The sequence below is a fragment of the Phacochoerus africanus genome, chromosome 11 (genome assembly GCF_016906955.1).
Source record: "Phacochoerus africanus isolate WHEZ1 chromosome 11, ROS_Pafr_v1, whole genome shotgun sequence".
Lineage (NCBI taxonomy): Eukaryota > Metazoa > Chordata > Mammalia > Artiodactyla > Suidae > Phacochoerus > Phacochoerus africanus.
Genome location: NC_062554.1, coordinates 131,288,078 through 131,315,592, shown reverse-complemented (window position 1 = coordinate 131,315,592; position 27,515 = coordinate 131,288,078). Strand labels below are relative to the sequence as shown.

The following is a 27,515-nucleotide window of genomic DNA, read 5'->3' as shown; positions in this document are numbered from 1 at the left end:
AATATAGAGCTGAATCACATTGCTATGCATCTGGAACTAGAACAACATTATAAATTAACTGTATTTCAATTTTTTTAAATGGTAAAATTAAAAAAAAACTACAATGAGAAGTTCCCTGGTGGCTCAGGGGGTTAAGGAGCCAGGATTGCTGCTGCCGCAACTCAGGTCACCACTGTGGCACAGGTTCGATCCTTGGCCCAGGAATTTCCACATGCTACAAGCTCAGCTTAAAAAAAAAAAAATGAAAAACCACTATAAACTTATTAGATTATCTAAAATTAAACAAACAAAAGCAAAAAAGCAAAGCAGTATAATCCTCATATATTACAACCACTTTACACAACCACTTTGGACAACAACTGTTTGGCAGTGTTTACTAAAACACACAGGTAATATCTATGACCCGACAATTCCACTCTCTCAGTAGAAGTGCATGTACTGGAGTGGGCATGAGAAGAGTCATTAGATGAATATACAAATAACCTAAATACACATCAACAGTAGGTGAGATAGAGCAGATTACACGCAACAATGACAATGAACTAACTACTGATATACTCAAAACAGACCTGAATCTCCCCAAAGTCATACTGAACAAAATCAGAGAACACAAAAGAATACATTATCTTATTACATTTCTGTGAAGTTAAGAAATAGGTAAGAGTAAATTAAAGTTAAAATAGGGGCTACGTTGGGAGGAGGAAGAAGTGATTGGGGATATGAGGGACGTCTCAGAGGTTAGTAGCGTTCAATTTCTTGACCTGGGTAATGGCCACAGAGATGCCTACTTTGTAAGAATTCATCAAGCAGTGTATTTTATTTTCTTATATATGTTGTATTGCACAATAATAAAAAAAAAAAAGAATAAGATAAGAAATAATCAGGAGTTCCCGTCGTGGCGCAGTGGTTAACGAATCCGACTAGGAACCATGAGGTTGTGGGTTCGGTCCCTGCCCTTGCTCAGTGGGTGAACGATCCGGCGTTGCCGTGAGCTGTGGTGTAGGTTGCAGACGCGGCTTGGATCCCGAGTTGCTGTGGCTCTGGCCTAGGCCGGAGGCTACAGCTCCGATTCAACCCCTAGCCTGGGAACCTCCATATGCCACGGGAGCGGCCCAAGAAATAGCAAAAAGACAAAAAAAAAAAAAAAAGAATCAGAAGGAGTTCCTGTTGTGGTTCAGCAGGTTAAGGACCTGATTTCTCCGTGAGGATGTGGGTGCAATGCCTAGCCTGGCTCAGTGGGTTAAGGATCTGGCGTTGCCATGAGTTGTGGTGTAGGTGGCAGATTCGGCTCGGATCTGGCATTGCTGTGGCTGTGGTATAGGCCAGCAGCTACAGCTCCAATTTGACCCCTAGCCTGGGAACTTCCACATGCTGCAGGTACAGCCGTGTTAAAAAAAAAAAAAATCCAACTGTAGGGGCTCAGGTCACTGGCCTAGCACATTGGGTTAAAGGACCTGGTGTTACCGCAGCTGTGACCAGATTCAACCCCTAGCCTAGGATTTTCCATTATGCTGCGGGTGCAGACCTTAAAAAAAAAAAAGAACCAGGAATGCAATACAGATTTATTTACAAAGATTTTCTCTAGACTCTTGTTTACCATGATTTAAAAAGTGAAAAAAAAAGGGGGGGGGATTACCTAGACATCAAACACCAAGTAAATTATGATATGTCTATACAATGAATTATCATTTAATCATTTAAATTCGTTATAAAAATATTTGATGCCATAGAAAGATAAAACCTATTGTTTAGACAATAAAGTGGGTTACAACTCACTACATAGAGTTTAATTCCATTTTAATAAAATATACGTAAACATATGTATGCATATATTCCAAGGGAGAAAAAAAGACTTGAAACAATTTACACCAAAATGTTAACAAAAAGGTAAAAGTATAGGTGATCTTTATTTCTTCACCTATATTTTCTAAATGATTACAGGTTGTTACCTGTAAAAAAAATTTGAAATCAAAAAATCATTTTCCAGAGCTCCCATCGCAGCTCAGCAGAAATAAAACTGACTAGTATCCATGAGGATGTGGGTTCCATCCCTGGCCTCACTCAGTGGGTTAAGGATCTGGCATTGCTATGAGCCGGGGTATAGGCTGCAGACAGGCTCAGATCCAGCATTGCTGTGGCTGTGGTGTAGACCTGCAGCTGTAGCTCCAATTTGACCCCTAGCCTGGGAACTTCCATATGCTATGGGTACGGCCCTAAAAATTCCAAAAAAACAAAAAAATCATTTTTCTAAAAATTGTCCAGAGGCTCTCAAATTTAGCTAATAGTCTGGGTCCATAGAAGTGCATCCCTGAAACAGAGTATTTCTTCTCTGAAGCCTGAAGCAGTTTTTCTTATAAGCCAACATAGGTGGGCTCCAGAGTTAAACATCACAAGATAACACAGGAAGAAGTCATGAGATACCTGCACAGCTCCGCCAAGGACCACCAGTGTTCTCATCGACCTAAGCCAGATCATGGGCTTCCTAATGCCCTTCTAGAGTTTCACTTGAGTTAAGGGATTTACTAACAAGTGGTCAGTCCAGCCAATTTTTCACATGTGTCTTAGCTCAAAAATAAAGACCAAACCAAAAAAAAAAAAAAGTCACTCTTTCCCTCAGCCTCACACGTGACATCCTGTGCCTCGTTTTTCCCACCCTCTTGGGGTCTTTCTCCTCCACCCCCATCAGACTCCCACCCATCTCCAGCCTCTTGCTAAATAATCCCACCCCAAGACACCCTGTACAATCCACCTGACCCAAATCTGCTCGGCCCTTGTCTCCGCAGCTCATTCCTGCCTCGTTACAACGTCATCTCCCAGCGGCTTCTCTAAGGGGCAGTATTCGTATTTCCTACCTGTCTGAATACTTCCCTCTGTCTGTATTTAGCGGTATGAGGAAGAAGAAAAACTAGTAAAGAGAATCTGCTTTTTATAAAAGGAATCAAATTTGCCCTCACACCCTTTAGGGTGTCCATTCGCATCTGCTGGGATGGCTACACAGGGAAAAGAACACGTGTTGGTGAGGACGTGAGGAAATTGGAAACTGCGTGTGGAGGGTGGGAAGAAAAAATGGTGCAGCCACTGTGGAAAAGCACATGGCAAAAATTAAAGAAGAAGTACCCTATGAGTCGCAATTCCAGTTCTGGATATAAAGCAAAAGAACGGAAAGCAGGCAATAGAGCAGATATGCGTACACTCATGTTCACAGCAGCAGTATCTACAACAGCCAAAAAATGAAAGCAACCCAAGCCCCTGACAAGGACATCGAAAGAAAAAAAAGAAAAACAAAAGGCTGATATTTCTCATGAACATAGATGCAAAATTCCTAAATGATAGAAAACAATATACAGTTACATTAAAAAGGCCAATGTATCATGACAAAGCAGAATGAAGCTGAATTCAAAGCTGAACTCGTCATTCAAAAGGTGACCAATATAATTCACCACAGGAAGAAAGTGAGGAGAAAAAAAAAACATATTATTGTCATAAATGCATAAAAGATATTTGGTAAAATTTAAAACCAAATTTAATGATTGAAATTCTCAGAAAACTAGGAATATAAGAGACCTCTCTTAACCTAATAAGAACTACTTGCAAAGGTAAAATAATTAAAGTCAGAAAAACCCTTAATGGTGAAATACTGGACGTGAGTAATAAGACAAGCGTGTCTACCACGGCTGCTTCCACTTCACATAATACCAGATCCCAGTCTGTATCAATCCAAGAAGAAGGAAAGAGGGGAGAGACAACAATACTGCCAGTGTGGGGACAGCAGCGACACTGATGACACCCCTGAAATCAGTCCTCAGCCCCCGGCCACTGCTAACAAGTCCCGATTATCCAAAGAGAAACAAACCCATCTATCAACAGTACTTCCTGCCGCTAACAAGACACTTCAATGAAACCTACAAGGTGTCTGGATCTGTCTTTTTTGCTAGAGTAACTGGATGGTAGAAATACTCAGCACAAACATAAAAGATAGACATGCCAAGGAAAAGAGCATGAAATTTGAGCATACTAGAACACAATTTCATTTTCCTGCCCATCGTGTTGTTAGACATAATAACTTGAATGAAACATTTTCGGTTTTTATCCAGGAGATGCCACAGGCTGCTCAGTGGGCTGGTGTGCATGCCAGGGTGCCCGCTCCTCCCCACTCTCCACGTCCATGGGACCCACCGGAGGAGGAAACCCAGGACAAGGCCTGTGCTGATCAGCTTAAAGAACCAATGCTGTCAGTAATGGGATTTTTTAATTGCTATTACAAGATAGATAAATGATGGTACATTCATACAGGAGAAAGTTATTCAGAAACAAAAAGAAATTAGCTCTCAGAGAGCCCCCAAATACATGGAAGAACCATGAATGCTTATTTCGAAGTCAGAGAAGCCCACCTGAAAAGGCTCCATACTGTGTGATTCCAGCTAAAGGACATTCTAGAAAAGGCAAAGTGATGGAGACAGTAAAAAGAGCAGTAGTTGCCAAGAATTGGGGGATGGGGGGGTGGGAGCAGGCAAAGCACAGAGGATGCTCAGGGCAGTGACACTGCTCTGGATGGTACACAGTGTCGTGATCCCTGTATCCAAACCCACAGGATGCATACTGCCGAGAGTGGGCACAATGGAACCTGTGAACTTCAGCCAGTGACAATGCATCCTTATTGCCCAAAACAAGTGTACCGCCCTCATGCAAGACGTTAATTAAAGGGATCCTGGGGGGTGGTAAAGGTGGTCTCAGTACTTTCTGTTCTATTACTCTACAAACCAAAAACTGTTCTGCAAAATAATCTCTTAATAAAAATTAATTGCTTCTACAAGCCATGGGGACTGCCTGTATTGCTGGACGTCCAGGGTAGGAAAACCCTGGGACCCTCCTGACGTCCAGCTTCCTACCAGCTTTGAGTTGGACAGCAGAGGGGTCGCCTGTGTGAAAACGGACGTGGTGTCCATCCACCTATACAGAAAGCACAGGTGAGGTCTGAAAACCGCCAAGCAGCAGGACGGCGATGCACGTGAGTCCAGTTTGCCTTCGGCATCGGTGATGAAGAAATCACGGAAGAGCTGAGAATAGTGATCCTAGAAGAACTAGAAGAGCGTCCGGCATCATGGAGAGATAAACGGGTGGGCAACCCGCAGCTGGGGTCACTTCTGACCCAATGCTCGCCATCTGGCCCTCCACATACGCACCAGTGACCCCGGCTTAGGTCACCCAGGCTCAACACCCAAACCTCTCACCCCTCCACTGCAAGAATGGGGGTGGAAGGGGACAGGCCAGGGACTGATTCAGAGAGGGGGACCCAAGCAGTGAATTGCACGGCTTGGCTCACTCTGTCTCCAGATCCCTGAGGAGGCAGCAGGACCTGCAGGGAAAAGCACAGACTCAGGAGTCAGGAGACAGAGTCCAGGCTCACTCCCGGGACAATCTGGCCCTTTCCCATCACTGGCAAAGCAGGGCAGTGAGCCGTGGAAACTGGGAGCCAGGATGGACCCATCTGGCAGGTGAGGTAAGCAAAGTCCAGGGAGATGAAACAACTTCCATACGTTCGCACAGTCGGATGGCGGAGCCACACCTAGCGCCTCCCCCCAGTTCAGTGCAGTTTCTTTCTTGCATGGATCTAAAATAAAGACAACCTGCGCAGCAAAGCATACAGTCAATAATATTATAATAACTGTATGGGGACAGGTAAACGTTTCATAACATATGCAAATGTCCAATCACTCTGGAATACAACTCTAACATAATACTGTACATCAGCTACGTTTCAATAATAAAAAAGACAGTCTGGGAGTTCCCTCGTAGCTCAGTGGGTTAAGGATCCGTGTTGTCACTGCTGTGGCTCTGGTTACAGCTGTAGTGCACGTTTGATCCCCAACCTGGGACCTTCTGTATGTTGCAGGCATGGCCCCAAAAAAAAAAATCTGTGCATAAGTATTTTGGAAAGTTAGACACATCACATAAAGGGAAGCTGCTGTCAGTGCCATTATCTTTCCATCAACACATCTCAGTCTTGCTCCGCTCGGGGCAAACAACTCCCGTGCACGCTTGGCAAGTGTCAGCAGTGACTGGCACTAGCCGGTCTGGCTGCTGTCTGAGGTTACAGTGCCAGAGACAGAAGGAAGCGCTTGGCCCCAGGCCCCAGGGCACCAGAATTGGGAGCCAGGAGGTGGCAGGATCGGCTCCATCCTCTCCTCTGGGCTTCCACATTCCATGAACCATAAGCAGTAAGGTTTCCTTAGGAGGGAATTTCTGTTTTGTGAATAGCAATATACCACCTTTAATCCATGAAGCACACGAGGCCAATAAGCCGCTGAGGGCCTGCAAGAGACCCATTTGGCTGTGGCTTTGGCACAAGCCATTCCCAGCTTTTTCCACTCCGTTTCCAGACCTGTGTCCTCTCACCAGCTTAACTAACGAGCAAACATACTCCCAAATAGCCTCCCCCAGAAAGATGATCACTCACAGACTGGAGAGTGACGCACACGCAGGCCATCTACATAAGTGAACCAAGCGAGGCCCAAAGGGATCAGGACGCACGGCTTAAATCCTGGGGACACGCTGCATCCACTGGGCTGAGTTCACGGTGACTGGCTTCCACAATTTAACCTCGTTCTTTCTTGGCTGAGGCCTTGGGAGGGTCCAATCCTTTCCCTTTAAGAGCCCCCACCCCAACACCCACGCCCACAGCTCAACTCCACACACAGATGGCAAAGCCACCACCACCCATTGCCCTCTTCCTTGGTGGTCTCCGCTGGGACACAGTTCCATTGGCATAATTACAAGGACACCAGAGAGAGGTCAGCACTTAGTATTTTTTAATAAGAAATGAGTCAGTGATTTCCTCTGTCTCCCCACCCTCTCCTAGAGAAAGGGCCTGGAGCAGAGGGAGCTGCGATCTGAGATGAACAACCCCCACGGCAGAGCCTGGGTGAGAAGACAGCATTCAGTGCAGGTGAAGCGGCTGAGCCATTCATCAGAATTCTCCCACCAAGAGAACTTCCCCAGCCTAATCCAGGTTCAACACGTGGGATACCTCTCACGGCCTCCTCAACCTCCTCTAAGCCCCTCCAGCCCATCATGCCCATGGGTGTAACGGTGCCTTTTAACGAAGACTATACCTGGAAAACTGTGCGGGGTCTGTCCCCTGGGGAGCATCTTAAACTGCCCACCTCATCACCAACCCAGGTGCCTTGGGGAAAATGCAGCTGCCCACCTCCCCGTACCCAGGGCCCAACCTCCCCACCACAACAATGAAGCCAAAGGGTGAGCCATACACATCAGAAGCCTCTTGATAAGTTTGGACTCACCTGTATCTTTCAGTGTTTTGCCTCTTTTTTTAAATCAAATCTGTCTCTATTAATGCCAACTATTACAGTTAAAATGGATAAGCAATGATGTCCTACTGTACAGAGCAGGGAACCATGTCTCTTGGGCCAGAACATGATGGAAGATAATATGAGAGAAAGAATGTATATATATATATATATATATATATATATATATATATATATATATATGACTGGGTCACTTTGCTGTATAGCAGGAATTGGTACAATATTGTAAATCCACTATACTTTAATTTTTTTAATGGTTAAAAAAAAAGAGTCAGTAGGGGCCTCATTATTTCTGTGACCATATGACTTGCTGGGCCATCAGGAGTGGGTCACAGTCCCCCGGGTCTGTTTCCCTCTTTGTGAGTTAAGAGGATTGAATTAGATCATGGTTCTACAGGGCTCTGACCTCCGACAGGTGTCCTTATCCTAACCTGCTAAATGCCGCCCTTCCCACTCCACCTTCCTCCCACTCCCCCCAAAGATAGGACGTCAGGGTGCTGGGCCTCTCATTTTTATGGTCCGTCTGGAGGTGGCACTAATACAAAAGAGATTTTAGACCTCACCAGATTTTACATCTGGTAGGGAACTCAAAATCCACGGCCCAAACGCCAGGCCTTCAGGCAGGTAATACAGTATCAGCCCCAAGGTGGAGACAGGAGAACTGTGATCCGCAAAGGCTAAGTGACGTGCACAGGTTCCAAGCTGCCCAAACAGGTGCGACAAGAGGCCCAGTAGCAGAATCTTCAGTTTTCTCGTGTGGACTTCCCCAACGCCACCACAATTGTTATGGAAAGGCACTATTTCAGGAGTGAGCCAAAGCTTTAAAAGGAGTTACTAAATATAAAAATCAGGCCTTGGAATTCCCGTCGTGGCGCAGTGGTTAACGAATCCGACTAGGAACCATGAGGTTGCGGGTTCGATCCCTGCCCTTGCTCAGTGGGTTAACGATCTGGCGTTGCCCTGAGCTGTGGTGTAGGTTGCAGACGCGGCTCGGATCCCGCGTTGCTGTGGCTCTGGCGTAGGCCGGCCGCTACAGCTCTAATTCGACCCCTAGCCTAGGAACCTCCATATGCCACGGGAGCGGCCCAAGAAATAGCAAAAAGACAAAAAAAAAACAAGCCTTTACAGAGGCAAATCACAGCCCCTGAATATTCATATTATCATTGATGATCAAGAAATAGTAATAAGAGCTTTGATGCTAAAACCCGGCAGGGCCCTATGGGACTCCTGGGCACAAGCCTTTCTGTGTCCCCCATTTCTTGTCTTTAGGGAATAAGCTTCAGGCTCCAGGACCTTCCCTGAGTTCCAAAGTTGCTAACAGTTCAAACAGTTCCAATCAGGGAGGGGAGGGGATGCAGAAACCCTGGAGGAGCTTTCTAGAAACAAGAGTGCAGCCTTGGGGCGGGGTCCTGGTTCCTCCTCAAGGGATTATCCACGACAATATCTTTGAGTCTGCAGAACTGAAACCTCTAAGAAATGAAAACCAGAGAGGAGGACCCCCAGAACCAGTCCTGGGGCCACTCCACACCAGCTCTGAAGAATGAAAATTTGCCTCCACCCTGATCCTTATCTGTGGCCCTATTTTCTCTTCCCGAACTATAAAACCACTCCCTAATCTCTCCTGAAGGAGGGCACACCCTTTGGGGCATTAGTCTGCCATGATTTCCTTTACCTGGCAAAGCAATAAAGGTATTTTTTTCCTCCTTCACCCAAAGCTCTGTCTCCACATTTCTGTCCGGCACCAGTGGTCAGAGGCCGAGTTTTGGGCAACAATGCCATGCCCTTTGCCAACTGAAACGCTATAGAGAAATTATGATTTTCCTATCTACAATCTATTTCAAGAATCTGGAATTCAGAAACCTCGCAGTTAATGGCAAAGGAGTTCCAGTCCAACAGGGCCTGGGGAGAAGCTCTCCACTCACCTACCAAGCAATCTTGACACATTTACGTGTGTGTGCATAGCTCTGCCAATGTTTAATAAGAAATTATGGAAGCTGAAGAACTGTTCCATTTATCTGCAAAATTTCAATGCCATTGCTAGAAATAGCAGATGGTTTATTTTTAAAACTCAACCAGTTTTTTTTTTTTAAGTTAAATTTCATTTCCCATATGTGTATAAGAAGCTCTTTTAGGCTGAAATAATCGGTTGAATTATCTAAGCCAAAACGATCACATTTCTCTCACCAACATAAAATATTCTAGAAATGTACTCACAGAAAAAAATATCATGGCCAACATGTACTAAAATTCACATTTAAGAATCCCAACACTCACTTTAGGGATGATTTTGTTCTGCTAAATGATCAGTCTTGACTCATTTAATCCCTCTACAAAATCCACACAAGTCACGCCGAGAATTATTCTGGGATTTTAAAGTCTATTAAAACACACCACACAGATAAAAGCAGGGGTTGTTCTAGTCTGGAGCATCTGAACATCAGCTCCTCTTCGGTGGAGAGAGAAGCAGTAGGTAGCTGGGTTCTCACACAGGAAGGGGCTGGAGTCCTCACCTACTGCTGGTAGTGAGTGATCTGAAGGCAGAGAGGCATCATTAGGCCACCGGCAAAATGAGTCACTGGTAGGTCTTGTTATCCTGGCAGGGAGCTGGCTGTTTCTTCCAACTACTTCAAGGCTGAGTCCCAACAGACCTTTAGCCCTGAAATGTGTCTGCCCTCAACTCAGCCTCCCCCTGGCTTCCTGGATGGTCCACCCAGTTAGGAGCCCAGCCAGGTTGAGTCCTCTGGGACCCTCTGTAATCCAAGGCTGTCTGCTATCTCAGGCTGAAGATATACCAACAAACAGTCTTATCATCATCCATTGAAAGTGTCCACTGAGGAGTAGGAAGAAGGAAGAGCAATTCTCATAGAACGCTTGAACTAGATAAGAACCTGACACTTTCCTTGGCCATGAGGTGACAACCTTGCTTTTCCAAAGGAGAAAATCACTTCAACCAGCCTAGCGGCCCCTTCCTGCTGCAACGTGTCCCAGGCACCCATTCACTGACTGTTTAAGCCTGTCCTGATTCCGGCACATTTACGGAGCATTTATCTCCTTCTAAGTCCTTCCTTGGCCCATAGGACTAACAATCCAAAGCAGCGCAACCCAGTAACAACACTATTCCTCTTAACCACAAGAGCCAGACTTAACCACAGCTTGACTGCCTCAGCAAATTTAGGCAAGAGGAGAGCATGGACAACTAAATGCCACTGGTTAGCAAAGAAACAACTCATTCTTTCCCAACATTTACCACCACCACCCCCAAAAAAGGGAAAAAAAGGCAAGCAAACTTGGGGGAAAACAGCATCCCTGTTGCTAAGAGTTAGTTAGCTTGAAACAGCCAAAGGTTAGCAGCAGATAATAGAAAACTCTCCATAATTAGACTAATCAATAGGTAGGCATTCTGCAGGTGCATACGAAGTGAAAGCTTTACCAAGGCGGTGGCAATGCATGCCTTCTCCTGCAGCCCACCACCCACTCGAGCCAGCGGCTTGCCCTCCACGTGGAATAAGAGGGAAGCCTCTGGTCTCCTGCATTACCATCCACTGACATGCAGGGCCTCCAAACCTCCCAAGGACAACAAGAACAGCAGGCGAGGATACGGATCAAGCATCATGCTCCCTCTGTTCCGGACATGGGTCATGCTAGTTCCCACCCGCTTCATTACTCTTCTGTTGACCACCCACAATTAAAGACATGACAACAGGTCTGAGATTTGAGGGATGTACCTGACTCTCTCGCCCCTCCAGGGGCGGTGGAATCTGATCAGCAAAACCAATCTTCCCTGGATCACCCATAAAGGCACTAACCTCATCCACGTTCTCAAAAGCGTTGATGACATCATATGGCAAACAGGACAGAAGGTCAATCACAAACCACGTCTTCAGGTAGTTCATGCGGATGAGTTTGGGGTCGGAAATCACCTCCCCAGCTGGTCCAACAAAGGTAGTGTGAAAATTCAGCACAATGTCCACCAAAAAGATGACGTCCACGATGCTATCCACAACCAGCCAGGCCACGTTGTTCTGCCTGGTTTTAAAGGAGACGTTGTAAGGGACCAAGATGGCGGTGTAGAAGGTTAAGATCAAGATGATCCAATCCCACGTGGTCTTAAAGACACAGTAATGTAAGATGATGTGAGGGGGAGTCTTGGGTGCCTCCTGCTTGTATTGGGGAAGAATGTCCGAGCCCAGCTGCAGAACCTGTAGAGGAAAACACGGCCAAGAGAAAACTGAGTTAGGACCTCATTGTAAGTCTCTAACCAGTCAGCCTCTGTCACTGACAGATACTCATAACACGCCAGACAGATCATTAGGGGTCAGATCAGGTACCAGAGGAGCACAGAATGGAAGTGAATACTGTAAAACAAACAATCATAATAAAACAATAACAAACTATTATTTGGCCTACTGAGAGCCAATCATTGTACAAAGTACTTCATGGACATGAATTATCTCCCTTAATTCTAAATAGAGCCTTGTCTAATTAGCCAACTATTATTCTATGCGGCAAGGGAGACACTGAGGCACTAGAGAATAAGCATCTTTACTCAACAAATATGGATTGCTCTGGGCCAGGAATTGTTCTAGACCCTGGGCATATAGTGATAAAGGCCAGAGTGTGATTCCTGCTCTCAGGCAGCTCAGTCGAGTAGACAACTTTACATATACAAATTGGACTACTTAGATGAAACGGTCCTAGAAAATACAAACCACCACAGTTCACAGCCCTGTAAATTATAAGAAAATTGAGTTCATAATTTTAAAACTCCCCAAAGAAGTCTCCAGGCCTAGATAGTTTTAAGGGATAACAGTACAAAAATTTAACAAAGAATTAACAGCAATGCTGCACAACCTCTTCCAGCAAATAAATGTAGAGGGAATACTTCTCAGTTCATTTCGTGAAGCTAGTATTACCCTGATTCCAAAACCAGACAGACAGCATAAAAAAGACAACTACAGACCAATATCTCTCATAAGTACAGGTGCAAAAATCCTTAACAAATCATAGCCAATAGAATTCAGCACACATAAAAAGAATGATTAAGTGGGCTATATCCCAAAGGTAGAAAGCTAATTCAATATTCGAAAATGAATCAATGTAATTCATCATCCTAACAGGCTAATGAAGAAAAACCACACAATCATATCAACTGATCAGAAAAAGCATTTGAAAAAATTCAGCATCTCTTCATGACAAAAACTCATAAAAAATCAGGATAGAAAGGAACATCTTCAACTTGACAAAGAGCATGTACTAAAAAAAAAATGCTACAGCTAATAACACATTTAATGGTGAAAGACTGAAAGCTTTCCTGCCATGATCAAGTACAAGGCAAGACATCAGCTTTCACACTCTTATTCAATATAGCACTGCCACACCAATGAGACAGAAAAGAAAAGAAATAAAAGGCATCCAGATCAGAAAGAAAGAAATAAAAATATCCCTATTTGCAAATGATATAATGGTGTCCATAAAACATTCCAAGGAATCTATACACAAACTCCTGGAACAGATAAGTGAGTTCAACAGGGTCACACGAGATAAATATATTAAAAATCACTGTGTTCTAGAAATGAACACCAAAATTATACAAATACCATTTATAGACACAAAAAAAAAAACTGCTTAAGTATAGGTACAATAAAACATGCACAGACCTTATATGTCAAAACCAAAAAAAAAAAAATGCTGATAAAAGAGATCAGATATAACAGATGGCCAGCAAACACATGAAAAAATGCTCGACATCGCTGATTATAAGAGAAATGCAAATCAAAACTACCATGAGATATCACCTCACACCAGTCAGAATGGCCATCATTAATAAATCCACAAATAACAAGTGCTGCAGGGGCTGTGGAGAAAAGGGAACCCTCCTGCACTGTTGGTGGGAATGGAAACTGGTACAGCCACTACGGAGAACAGTTTGGAGATACCTTAGAAATCTATACATAGAACTTCCACATGACCCCGCAATCCCACTCTTGGGCATCTATCCGGACAAAACTCTACTTAAAAGAGACACATGCACCCGCATGTTCATTGCAGCACTATTCACAATAGCCAGGACATGGAAACAACCCAAATGTCCATCGACAGATGATTGGATTCGGAAGAGGTGGTATATATACACAATGTGGTATATACTACTCAGCCATAAGAAAGAATGACATAATGCCATTTGCAGCAACATGGATGGAGCTAGAGAATCTCACACTGAGTGAAATGAGCCAGAAAGACAAAGACAAATACCATATGATATCACTTATAACTGGAATCTAATATCCAGCACAAATGAACCTTTCCACAGAAAAGAAAATCGTAGGCTTGGAGAAAAGACTTGTGGCTGCCTGATGGGAGGGGGAGGGAGTGGGAGGGATCGGGAGCTTGGGCTTATCAGACACAACTTAGAATAGATTTACAAGGAGATCCTGCTGAGTAGCATTGAGAACTATGTCTAGATACTCATACTGCAACAGAACAAAGGGTGGGGGAAAAAATGTATACGTGTAAGAATAACTTGATCCCCATGCTGTACAGCGGGGGTGGGGTGGGGTGGGGGGGTGTAAATAAATAAATAAATAAATAAATACAAATAAATAAATATTCATTGAATGAATGAAAAGAGATCAGATATAAATAAATGAAGACACGCACTGTGTTGGTAAATTACAAGACTCAATATGCTAAAGATTTCCATTCTCTCCAAACTGATAACAGGTTTAGCATAATTCCTATCAAAATGCCAGCAAGAGGCCATATAGATGAGTACAAGATTATGCTAAAATGTATATGGAAAGGCAGAGGAGAAGGAATAGCTCAAACAATTTTGAATAAGAAGAATCAAGTGGGAAGAATCAGTCTAGCCAATTTCAAGACTTGGCATGTAGCACAGTAATTAAGACAGTGTGATATTGCAGTTCCCGTCTTGGTGCAGTGGAAATGGATCTGACTAGGAACCATGAGGTTGCAGGTTCTATCCTGGCCTTGCTCAGTGGGTTAAGGATCCAGCATTGCTGTGAGCTGTGGTGTAGGTTGCAGACACGGCTCAGGTCTGGCGTTGCTGTGGCTCTGGCATAGGCCAGCAGCAACAGCTCCAATTAGACCCCTACCCTGGGAAACTCCATATGCCGTGGGTGCAGCCCTAAGGAGACAAAAGACAAAAAAAAAAAAAAAAAAGGAAGAAGAAAATCTAGGACTAGGCAAAGTGTTCTTAGACTTGCATCCAAAGCACAATCCACAAAAGAAAAAAAAAATGATAAATTGGATACTACAAAAATTTAAAACTATTGCTCTGAAAAAGACTCTACTAGGAGGATGGAAAGACAAGCTATGACTTGGAGAAAATATTGCAAACCACATTTCCAAAAAATAAATAGGATATAGAATATATAACATACAACATATAATCTCAAAACTCAACAATACAAAACCAAACAATCCAATCAGAAAAAAAGAAAAGATATAAATGGACATTCTACCCAAGAGGATATACGAATGGCCAATAAGTACATGAAAATATGTTTCACATCATTAGCCATCAGGGAAATGCAATGAGATATCAATATGCAACTATGAAAATAGCTAAAATAAAAAATAGTGACAATATCAAATGCCGGTGAGACTGCAGATTAACCAGATTTCTCAAATTGCTAATGGAAATTTAAAATGACACACTCGGAGTTCCCAGCATGGCTCAGCAGAAACGAATCTGACTAGCAACCATGAGGACGAAGGTTCAATCCCTGGCCTTGCTCAGTGGGTTAAGGATCTGGTGTTGCCATGAGCTGTGGTGTAGGTCACAGACGAAGCTCTGATCTGGTGCTGCTGTGGCTGTGGTGTAGGCCAGCGGCTACAGCTCCAATTTGATCCCTAGCTTGGGAACTTCTATAGGCCATGGGTGTGGCCCTAAAAAGATAAATAAATAAATAAATAAATAAATAAATAAATAAATAAATAAAATGACACACTCGCTTCAGAAAAGAATTTGGCAGTTTTTTAAATAACTAGATATGCAACAGCAGTTATACTCCTGGGCATTTTTCCCAGAAACAAATGAGAACATATATCCATGGAAAACTCCGTATATGAGTACTCATAGCAAGTTTATTTGTAATACAAAAATCAGAATTGGCCTGGATATCCTTCAACATATGAATGATTAAACAAACTGTGGTACATCCATACTGAATACTACTCAGAAATAAAAAGGTGCGAACTACTAACAGATATAATGGCCTGAATGAATCTCCACAGATTTATAAAACCAATCCCCAAAGACAATACACTACCTGATTTCATTTATATAACATCCTTAAAATGACAAAATTATAGAAATAAGAGAACAAATCAGTGGTTGCCAAGGGTTTGAGGAGGGGGTGAGGGAAAGAAGGGTGTCGTCATAAAAAGGCAACATGAGGTATTCTCGGGACCCGGAAGTGTTCTGTATCTTGACTGCACTCATTCATTCAGTCTCCCAGTTGTGATATTATACTACCATTTTGCAAAAAGTTAGCATCAGAGGAAACTGAGTCAAGACACATGGGATCTCTTTGTATTATTTCTTAAAATAGCACATGACTCTACAGTGATCGCAAAATAAGAAACCTTTTATTTTATTTTATTTTGTCTTGTTTTTATTTTTAGGGTTGCACTTGCAGCATAAGGAAGTTCCCAGGCTAGGAGTCCAATTGGAGCTGCAGCTAGGGCCTACGCCTACGCCTACGCCACAGCAATGCCAAATCCAAGCCAAGTCTGCCATCTACACCACAGCTCAAGGTGATGACAGATCCTTAATCCACTGAGCAAGGACAGAGATCAAATATACATCCTCATGGATACTAGTCAGGTTCTTAACCCGCTGAGCCAAAATGGGAACTCTAAGAAGTTTAATTTTTTAAAATCAACTGACTACAGATTAGTTATAAACATTGTAAGGAAAGAGTCCCTGGCATTCATCTAAGAGAAAGGCAGGAGAAAGGGAGGTGAGTTATTTAGGGAGTTACTGTATGTTTGCAAAATACAACGTGGGTGATAAGACTACTCAGCAAGAACACAAAAGAATCCACAGGTAAGCAGCCGCCTGCTGACTGCACACCAAAGTCACCTGGAGCTCCATGAAGGAAATGCCCTTTCGGAGAAAAATGGCTGTTCCTATGACAGTTTGGTAAAATCCTTCATTTCCAAGAGGATTTCCCATTCTGATGCTTCCAGGACATTCATTATAAGGCTCTGCATGAGTGAGGCTTGAGTTAAGTGTCTTCATACCTCCCGACAATGCCAGGTTGACCAAAGACTCCCCCTCTGCTGCTATCCCAACAACATGTGTTCAGAGAGTATAGACAAAGGCACTAGACCAGACTGGGAGGGATGCCAGGACCTGTATTCGGTTTCCTCTTCCCATCTTTGGCATGCAGTTTTTCACACTGAAATCACAGGACACATGAATTCTGCAAGTGGACTTAGAGGCTAGGACATGTGATCAGGAGAAATGTGGCAAATTTTCTTTCCAAATTTTTATGTTAAAAAGACTATGACCTAGTCCCCTCAGGCCAAGGTCTTCTAGCCAGACTTGAGATCCTATGTACTTCACTCTGATGTGAACTTTTTAACAATTATACAGACATAAGATGGAAATTCCAAAGAGTTCCTCATGAGAAAAAAATCAAGACTCTTAAGAAAACTTCTCAGACCAAAAGAGTACTTTGCATCTGGTGAGCTATCTGACACCAATTGTATTCTCAGAGTGCAATGACAAAGGACTAGTTGTTCATGTTTAACTGAAAGATTCCAATGAGACAAACCCACCTTCCTCTTGAGGAGTGTATATGGGAATGGATTCAGGTCAAGACAACAGGCAACAGCATAGTTCTGATGAGCTCCACAGCCGCCACCCTCTGGAGAAAGAGCATCTCAGGATCATTCAGAATATTCTCATCTGGAAAGGGGTTCATGTCCTCCAAAGGGAGAATTCTCTGTGTGCAGAGTCAAAAGTGATGGGGTGCATGTATCTTTTTCAATGAAATTTTTGTCCAGATATATGCCCAGGAGTGGGATTGCTGGATCATATGGTAGTTTTATATTTAGTTTCCTTAGGTACTTCCATACTGTTTTCCACAGTGGTTGTACCAATTTAAATTCCCACCAACAGTGAAGGAGGGTACCCTTTTCTGCACACCCTCTCCAGCATTATTTGTTGACTTATTAATGATATCCATTCTGACCAGTGTGAGGAGGTAACTCACTGCAGTTTTGATTTGCATTTCTCTAATAATTAGCAACGTTGAGCATTTTTTCATGTGCCTATTGGCCATCAGTATATCTTCTTTGGAGGAATGTCTATTTAGGTCTTCTGCCCATTTTTCATTTGGGTTGTTGGGTTTTTTGCTGTTGAGTTATGTAAGTTGTTTGCATATTTTAGAGATTAAGCTCTTGTCAGTTGCATCATTTGAAACTATTTTCTCCCATTTCATAGGTTGTCTTTTTGTTTTTTATTATGGTTTCCTCTGTTGTGCAAAAGCTTATAAGTTTGATTAGGTCCCATAGGTTTATTTTTGTTTTTATTTCTATTGCCTTGGGAACTGACCTGAGAAAAATTTCTACATTTGATGTCAGAGAATGTTTTGCCTATGTTCTCTTCTAGGAGTTTGTTGGTGCCTTGTCTTACATTTAGGTCTTTAAGCCATTTTAAGTTTCTTTTTGTGCATGGTGTGAGTGTGTGTTCTAGTTTCATTGATTTACATGCAGCTGTCCAGTTTTCCCAGCACCACTTGCTGTAGAGACTATCTTTTTCCCATTTTATATTCTTGCCTGCTTTGTCAAGGATTAATTGACCATAGATGTCTGGATTTATTTCTGGGTTCTCTATTCTGTTCCACTGGTCCATATGTCTGTTTTGGTATCAGTACCATACTGTCTTGATTACTGTAGCTTTGTAATATTGTCTGAAATCTGTAAGAATTATGCCTCCTGCTTTAAAAAAAAAAAAAAAAAAAAAAACCTGCTTGTTTTTTGTTCCTCTGGATTGCTTTGGCAATTCTAAGTCTTTGTTGGTTCCATATAAATTTTTGGATGGTTTGTTCTAGTTCTGTGAAAAATATCAAGGATAATTTGATAGGGATTACATTGAATTTATAGATTGCTTTGGGTAGTATGGCCATTTTAACAATATTAATTCTTCCAACCCAGAAGCATGGCATATCTCTCCATTTCTTTGAATCCTCTTTAATTTCCTTGATTAATGTTTTATAGTTCTCAGCATATAAGTCTTTCACCTCCTTAGTCAGGTTTATTCCTAGGTATTTAATTTCTTGGGTGCAATTTTAAAAGAAATTATATTTTATATTGCTTTTCTAATATTTCATTGTTAGTATACAGAAAGGTAATCGATTTCTGAATGTTAATCTTGTACCCTGCTACTCTGCTGAAGTCATTGATCAGTTGGAGTAGTTTTTGTGTGGAGTCCTTTGGGTTTTCTATATATAGTATCATATCATTTCCACAGAGTGGCAATTTTACCTCTTCTCTTCCAATCTGGATACCTTTTATTTCCTTTGTTAGTCTAATTGCTGTGGCTATGACATCTAATACCATGTTGAATAAAATTGGTGAAAGTGGGGATCTCTGTCTTATTTTAGTGGGAAGGCTTTCAGCTTCTCTCTGTTGAGAATTTTATTGTCTGTGGGTTTGTCATATATGGCTTTTATTATGTTAACGTATGTTTCCTCTATGCCCACTTTGGTAAGAATTTTTATCATAAATGGATGTTGAATTTTGTCAAATGCTTTTTCTGCATCTCTTGAGATTGTCATGTGGTTTTTGACTTTTCTTTTGTTAATGTGATATATGAACTTGATTAATTTTTGTATGTTGAATCATCCTTGTGAACTTGAGATGAATCCCACTTGGTCATGGTGTATGATCTTTTTGCTATGTTGTTGGATTCAGTTGGCTAAAATTTTGTTGAGAATTTTTGTGTCCATATTCATCAAAGATATTAGCCTATAATTTTCTTCTTTGGTAGTATCTTTGTCTGGCTTTGATATTAGGGTGATGGTGGCTTCATAGAATGTCTTTGGAAGCATTCCTTTGTTTTCAACTTTTTGAAAAAGTTTAAGAAGGATGGGTATAAGTTCTTCTTTGCATGTTTGGTAGAATTCGCCTGTGAAGCCATCTATTCCTGGAATTTTGTTTGCAGGGAGTGTTTTTACTACATATTAATGCACCCCCATGTTCACTGCAGCACTATTTACAATAGCCAAGACATGGAAGTAACCTAAACATCCATTGGCAGATGAATGGATTAAGGAGATGTGGTATATATACACAATGGAATACTACTCAGCCATAAAAAAGAACAAAATAATGCCATTGGCAGCAACATGGATGGAACTAGAGATTCTCATACTAAGTGAAATAAGTCAGAAAGAGAAAGACAAATACCACATGATATCACTTACATCTGGAATCTAATATATGGCACAAATGAACCTATCTACAGAAAAGAAACAAACTCATGGACATGGAGAACAGACTTTTGGTTGCCAAGGGGGTGGGGGGGGAGTGGGATGGACTGGGAATCTGGGGTTAGTAAATGTAAACTACTGCATTTGGACTGGATACGCAATGAAATCCTGCTGTATAGTACAGGGAACTATATCTAGTCACTTGTGACGGAGCATGATGGAAGATAATGTGAGAAAAATATGTATACACACATATGTGTGTGTGTGACTGAGTCACTTTTCTGTACAGCAGAAATTAACAGAACATGGTAAATCAACTATAATAAAAAAAATAAAAATCTTTAAAAAAAAATTTTAAAAAAAGTGATGGGATGCCAACCTTGTGTCTAGCCATAACAATTCTGCCCAATGTTAGATGCTCTGAGTTGCTTCAAAATGTTGCAGAGAAATAACTTCAGCAGCCATGGAGCCAAGGGAGGGACCTAGTGTAGTGGTTCTGTTGACCATCAAAAGGTCAGTCCTCTCCCCAACTTCTCTTCTATGCTAATAAGCATGACCATGACCTTCTAGTTTCTTCCACTTGATAAGTCCTGTACCATGGAAGACTCCAAAGGCAGAGAGCTCATAGCCCTTCCAAAATGTCCTTCCTAAGAGTGGGCTTATGTCTGTCCTATATGCCCAATCAGACAGGAGTCCCCCAAACACAAATACCACTTCTCCTCGTGTAAAGGTTTTAGTTCACATGTTCCCCATCCCTCCCCCTACAACATCCAGGCTCTGCCCACAGAATAAGGTCATTACTGATGGCGTCAAAGAAAGCTCCTCCTCAAGATTAATTTGGGAAGGAAAATGGAGTTAGCGCCTTTCCCAAGAAGAGAAAAAAATCAGACATCACATTTTTTTTCTAGCACTTTTACTTCCAAAATCCTCTACTGGACTTTCGAATCCTTACAGCCATCCTGTGAGGGAGTTCTACAGATGGGAAAATGTAGGTTCAAAGAGGCAAAGTGACTCACCCTGAGTCACACCAGGAGTGAGTAAGCAGAGAGCTGGGAGCACAAGATGGGCCTCCAGCTCCAAGCCTCCAAGTCTTTTCACTAATCTATTTGTATAGCCTGAAATGCCTTTCACAGATCATTAACATACATCATCACATCTCATGCAACCTCATGAGATGTGAAGACTGGTCTTTTACTTATTTTGCAGATTGGGAAAATAAACCCAGAAAGTAAATGATTTGCTCACAGTCACACAGCAGATGACAAAACAGGACCATAGCTGAAGTCCAGTTTCCTAATTCAATGTTTTCCTTCTGTTGTATGCAGACTTCACAAGTTCCTGTTTCTCTATAGGACTTCAGAAGGATGGAAACATGACACCTGTCATCAAAGGCACCATCTCCCATTGCGGACCTTCTCCAGGCATTCCCAACTGAAGTCCCAAGCCAGTCACACTGGCCAGAGCCTGTGTCCTTGAAGTTAACCCTAGTCCCCTAGCCACACCAAGCTAGATTATGAAAGAAGTAGGGACAAATAATACTTACCTTGAAACCCTTCTGTGTCAAGTGAATGTCACCCTGCAAAGTGATTTTTGCTGAAGTGGATCACAGATCATATCTCACTCAATGCTCTTAAGTACTTCTCTGCTACACCTCATTCTTAGCTCATGTTTTTACCTAATAAATCACTGAAAAACATGGAACCAGTCTTCCCATGGTCACGTATGTATAAATCAGCCTCTACCCTCATCCACCTACCTTCTTCCTATTTCTATAGAGGAAGCACCTTCTTGCTACCAAAGCCCAATTCTTCTGGTGTGTTCTTTTTTGTTGTTGTTCTTTTTTTTCTTTCTAGGGCCACACCTGTGGCATATGGAAGTTGCCAGGCTAGGAAGTCTAATCAGAGTTGTAGCTGCCAGCCTACACCACAGCCACAGCAATACGGGCTCCAAACTGTATCTGTGACCTACACCACAGTTCATGGCAATACCAGGTCCTTAACCACTGAGCAAGGCCAGGGATAGAAACTGCATCCTCAGGGATAATAGTTGGGTTCATAACTTTCTGAGCCATGACAGGAACTCCCCTCCCATGTGCTCCAAATCTCATCCTGCTCTCCCTCCTCAAATGCTTTACATACCCCCCAAGACTCCCCCTCTTTTCTTCCCATTAAGCTCTCCTTGGACACAGGATCAGTCCATCAGCACCTTTAGACATCAGTCAACTCCTTTCTCGCTCAGCAACTTTTGCTGTTCCTCATCATAGGCAGGCTTTTCGAAAGTAATCTAAACACAACATCCCACTTCCTCCCTTGCAATTACCTTCAATACACCCTACTCTGACGACTGCCTCCACTTTCCAAATCAAATTGCTATTGTCAAGGTCACCAAAAATCTCAGTGTTACTAAGTCCAACGGATGCTTCTATCCTCATCTAACTCATGCTCCCAAAAGCTGTTTCCAGATTTTCATACTTCTTCCTTCTTGAAACACTCTCCTTGCCCCCCCTTTTTTTTGTCTTTTTAGGGCCACACCCATGGCATATGGAAGTTCCTAGGCTAGGGTTGAATCAGAGCTGTACCCACTGGCCTAAGCCACACCACAGCAATGCTGGATCCAGGCCACATCTGCAACCCACACTGCAGCTCACGGCAATGCCAGATCCTTAACCCACTGAGCAAGGCCAGGGATCAAACTCGTATCTTTACAGATACTAGTTGAATTCATTACCACTGAGCCACAACGGTAACTCCAGCTTTTTTTTTTTTTTTTTTGTCTTTTGCTATTTCTTGGGCCGCTCCCGCGGCATATGGAGGTTCCCAGGCTAGGGGTCAAATTGGAGCTGTAGCCACCGGCCTACGCCAGAGCCACAGTAACACACGATCCGAGCCGCATCTGCAACCTACACCACAGCTCACGGCAACAGAGGATCCTTAACCCACTGAGCAAGGGCAGGGACCAAACCCGAAACCTCATGGTTCCTAGTCGGATTCGTTAACCACTGCGCCACGACGGGAACTCCTCCAGCTTTCTTAATGCCACTCTCTCCTTCTATGGTACCACAAGGTGTGCAGCTGAGGTCTCCCTTCTAGAAAACGTCCAGAACTAACCCACCAGGGAGTCTGTTGCTTCTGCTACCAAATACATATAACTCAGTGTCCCTTCTCCCTTCTCCAACTTACTCCTACAACCCTACCCAATGCCCTGCCTCTGTCACTGAGGCACAGCAGCAGCTTCCCAGCCTCTCTCCACTTCCATTCTGGCCCTGCTCAAGTTCATACACCATGATCACATCACTTCCCTGATCAAACCCTCCAGCTCGTTAACACTGAACTTCCAACAAGACCAACCTTCTTGCTGTAACCTACAAGCTCCTGTCTATCTTCCCAACCCCACCCAAGCCCTTCACTCCAACACCAACCACTCCACCCCACTGCTTTCTGCAAAAGTACCAAAGCTCTTTTCCCACCTTGGGCAGCTCAAAATCCTCCTCTACTCTCCAAGGATGGGTTCTTCCCAACATCTGGGTGTCAGTGTCAAGGTCATCTCCTCACAGAGGCCATCCCTGACCACCTTCTAAAACAGACTCTCCTCCACCCCCTTTCCTCGATTGACTTCTTCCGTATCGCCAGGTTTGTTCCTCACGTGGTACTTATCAGGAATTAGAGCGACACATGTATCTGTTTATTCGCTTGTTCACAGATGTCTCTCCCATCAGGCTGCTTGTCCATCTTCTTGCCACCACATACTCTGTCCTTAGCACAGTGCCTGGCACATAGTCAGTGCTTTAACAAAACCACCTGCAAAAATGAATGACTGAGCAAAGACAGCCAAAGAAAAGGCTGGAAAGGAAGACTCAAAATAAAAATACAATTCTTGACAAAAATATACATGGATGGACCTAGAGCTTATCATGCTAAGTGGATAAGTCAGACAGAGGAAGATAAATACCATGTGACATCATTTAAATGTGGAATCTAAAAAAAAAAAAATGATACAAATGAACTTATTTACAACACAGAAATAGACTCATAGACATAGAATGCAAATTTATGGTTACCAAAGGGGAAAGGGGGGAATGGATAAATTAGGATCTTGAGGTTAACATATACCCAATACTATATACAAAATAGATAATCAACAAGAACCTACTATACAGCACAGGGAACTATACTCAATGTCTTGAAATAACCTATAATGGAAAAGAATCTGAAAAAGAATATACACATACACACACATTCATATATATATATATCTGAATCACTTTGCTATACAGCTGAAACTAATACATGGTAAATCAACTCTATTTCAATAAAAACTTTTTAAAAAGAATATTCTATAAACACAAAAATAACCAAAATACAAACAAGACAGGATATGCTATAACTTAGGGCCATATTCCAATTATATGTCCTGTCATGAGGAAATAAAAATAAGAACCAGAGGCCACAGGTACAACCTACCATCAGGAAAGTGTCTAGCAGGGGCCCTTCCCCAGGAGTATTATGGCATCAGCCGTCACGCACTGAGTGCTCACTAATGCTCTGCGCTGGTAAGCTCCACGAGGTACATACTATTGTCTTTCCTATCTTACAATGAAGAACCTGAGCCTTGGGAAGTAAAGTAACTTGCCCAAGGCCATGAAGGTTTTAAGCGGTGGGGCCAATGTTGAAAATCTTACCAAGTGTAACTCCAAGGCCCATGCTTTTAACTGCTCTGTATTCATGGCAGGTTCTTGGCAAGAGCACTTTATGCACAAAATACAATTTAATCTTTACAATTACCTTATAAATGTGAGGTAAATATTGGTCTCCATTTTATACCTCCATTTTATACACAAGAAAAATGATCCTAAAGAGGCTGAGTTACCCAAAACCACAAAGCGAATTAAGTGGTGAAGCTGAGATTCAAACTCAAATCTGATTTGAAAGCCCACAGTCATTAACCAATAGAAATATAATGCAAACCAGAGATGTGGGTCTCATAAGTAATTCTAAATTTTTTTGGAGTTCCCATTGTGGCTCAGCGGAAACGAATCCAACTAGCATCCATAAGGACGCAGGTTCCATCCCTGGTCTCCCTCAGTGGGTTAAGTATCTGGCATTGCCGTGAACTATGGTGTAGGTGGCAGATGCGGCTGGGATATGGCGTTGCTGTGGCTGTGGTACAGGCCAGAAGCTACAGCTCTGACTTGACCCCTAACCTGGGAACCTCCATATGCCACGGGAGCGGCCCAAGAAATGGCAAAAAGACAAAAAAACAAAAAAAAAGAAAAAGATCAAACTAACTTTAATACTCAACCCAATAATTTAATCTAGTATATCCAACATATTATCACTTCAACATGCAATCAATAAAGAAACTTATTAGTGAAATATTTTACAACCCTTTTATCATAGTGACCTAATCCAGTAAGTACAGTGTAACTTACTTCACCTCTCAATTCAGATGAACCAGCTCCCCGTTGCTCCACAGTCACAGGCAGTCACAACACTGGACAGCACAAGGCTCAACCACCTTACACTGCACGGTAAGAGCATCCTGAACCAAGGGGGAGGGTGGGTGGGGGAGGGAAGGACTGGGAGTCTGGGATTAGCAGAAACAAACTAGAACATATAGGATGGATAAACAACAAGGTCCTTCTGTGCAGCACAGGGAAGTATATTCAAAATCCTGGGATGAATTATAACGAAAACCGGAAAACAGCGTATATATGTATAACTGAGTCACTTCACTGCACAGCAGAAATTCACATAACTTTGTAAATCAACTATACTTCAATAAAATTATAAAAATTAAAAAAAAAAAATCCTGAACCAACTTAAACAAATGTAGGCATGGCTCTCAAAAATAGATTTGGATAAACTAACCACACACTAGACAACAATGACAAAAATGGAGGCTCAGTGGTTAACAAACCCGACTGGCATCCATGAGGCCCTGGGTTCCAGCCCTGGCCTGGCTCAGTGGATTAAGGATCCAGTATTGCCATGAGCTGTGGTGGAGGTCACAGACGTGGCTTGGATCCCGCGTTGCTGTGGCCGTGGCTTTGCTATGGCTGTGGCATTGCTGTGGCTGTGGCGTAGGCTGGCAGCTGCAGCTCCAATTTGACCCCTAGCGTAGGAACTTCCACATGCTGCCGGTGAGGCCCAAAAAGACCAAAAAAAAAAAATGGATTAAAAAAACCCGGAACACAGACAAGTGTACGTGCAAAAGCGTGTGAAGTGGGAAGATGATGAGAAGGGAGGACTTGTCAGAACAGAAAGAGGTGGCTGGAGAGACCATTAGAAACGGGGTGGCAAACACAGTTAGTCAGTCAACAGACGGCTCTGGCAGGCTGGTCCTGGGAGAGCCTCGGCCTGGAATCCCCCATCCTGACCTCACAGCCGATCCACCCTGAGCAAGGCCAGGCCTCCACGCCTCAGTTTCCCCACCTGCAAAATGAAGCTAATACCACTTACACCAGAAAGATACGGTCCAGGTCAAAAGAGGATGTAAATGTGTCTGTGTACACATGTATAAGTCTATAGAGTCTTCTTTTAAGCGGTTAAGTGGTATTCTTAACACTAGCATTTTTGTGCAAATAATTTGGTTCAGGAGATTCTGAATGAGATTCGGGAAGGTTCCGGATTATGTAATGCATCCTTTTTACTTAAAGCCTCTTGCTTCCTCAAGGATTGGGAACCAAGAATGACAGAACTGAAATGGCCTAGGAAGAAAGGTAGACTGATAAAATAAATTTATTGGGGGGCGGGGGACAAAATATCTTCACAGACCCCAGCAGTGCTATAGACCCTTATGGTCGCCTAACAAAAACCACCATGGGAGTTCCCGTTGTGGCACAGTGGTTAATGAATCTGACTAGGAACCATGAGGTTGCGGGTTTGATCCCTGGCCTCGTTCAGTGGATTCAGGATCCGGCGTTGCCGTGAGCTGTGGTGTAGGTCGCAGACGCAGCTCAGATCCCGCATGGCTGTGGCTCTGGCGTAGGCCAGCAGCTGCAGCTCCGATCCGACCCCTAACATGGGAACCTCCATATGCCATGGGAGCGGTCCAAGAAATGGCAAAAAGACCAAAAAAAAAAAAAAAACCACCATGGACACTAGGACCCAAAGAGCCCAGAGTTTAAACAAGAGAGAGCTGTGCAAACAAACTATGAGACTATAAGGCAACAAATGGTAAGCAAGGCGTGGAGCAAAGTACTGTATGAGCAGAGGAAGAGAGAGAGCAGTGCCTTAGGACCAGGAAAGGCTTGGATATGAGGTGACTGTCCCAATCTCCCTAGAAGGATGGGCCACAGACAGACAACTCAGGCAGGGCATTTCAGGCAGGAAGGGTGTGCAAAAGCTGGGATGGGGGACGCTGGGGTGTAAGAGCGCAGGTGGGAGGAGCGCAGGTGCTGAGGCAGAGGGGTTTTTTGCTTTCTGTCGTGGCTGTTATTTTCATGTTTGGGGAGGGATGGAAAGAGAGCAATACTGAGAAACAACGAAATATAAGAGACAGGAGGGGAAACACTAAAGTGCCCTTGACGCGCAGGTAAGAATGTTACGTAAGGGAAGAGCATAATCAGTTCGCTCTGTGCGAGGGGCATTGGGCATCGGTGTGAAGAACCAGAGGAAGCAAGCCTGCAAGCGCAGGAACACCTGCCACGAGATGCTGCAGAATGCCAGGATGTGGGCTTGAATGGGGTAGCAGCACTGGACAGAGCTGCGCACAAACTCTAAGA

At 43.1% G+C, this 27,515-nt stretch overlaps 1 protein-coding gene across 1 annotated transcript in view; it reads right to left on the bottom strand.

Annotated features, from left to right (window-relative positions):
• KCNH1 (potassium voltage-gated channel subfamily H member 1) overlaps positions 1 to 27,515 on the bottom strand; it is a 387,725-nt gene that overhangs the window by 285,153 nt on the left and 75,057 nt on the right. Inside the window, exon 6 of the mRNA XM_047753552.1 lies at positions 11,135 to 11,527. Coding sequence (XP_047609508.1) covers positions 11,135 to 11,527 — 393 coding nt within the window. The remainder of the gene's footprint in view (positions 1 to 11,134; positions 11,528 to 27,515) is intronic.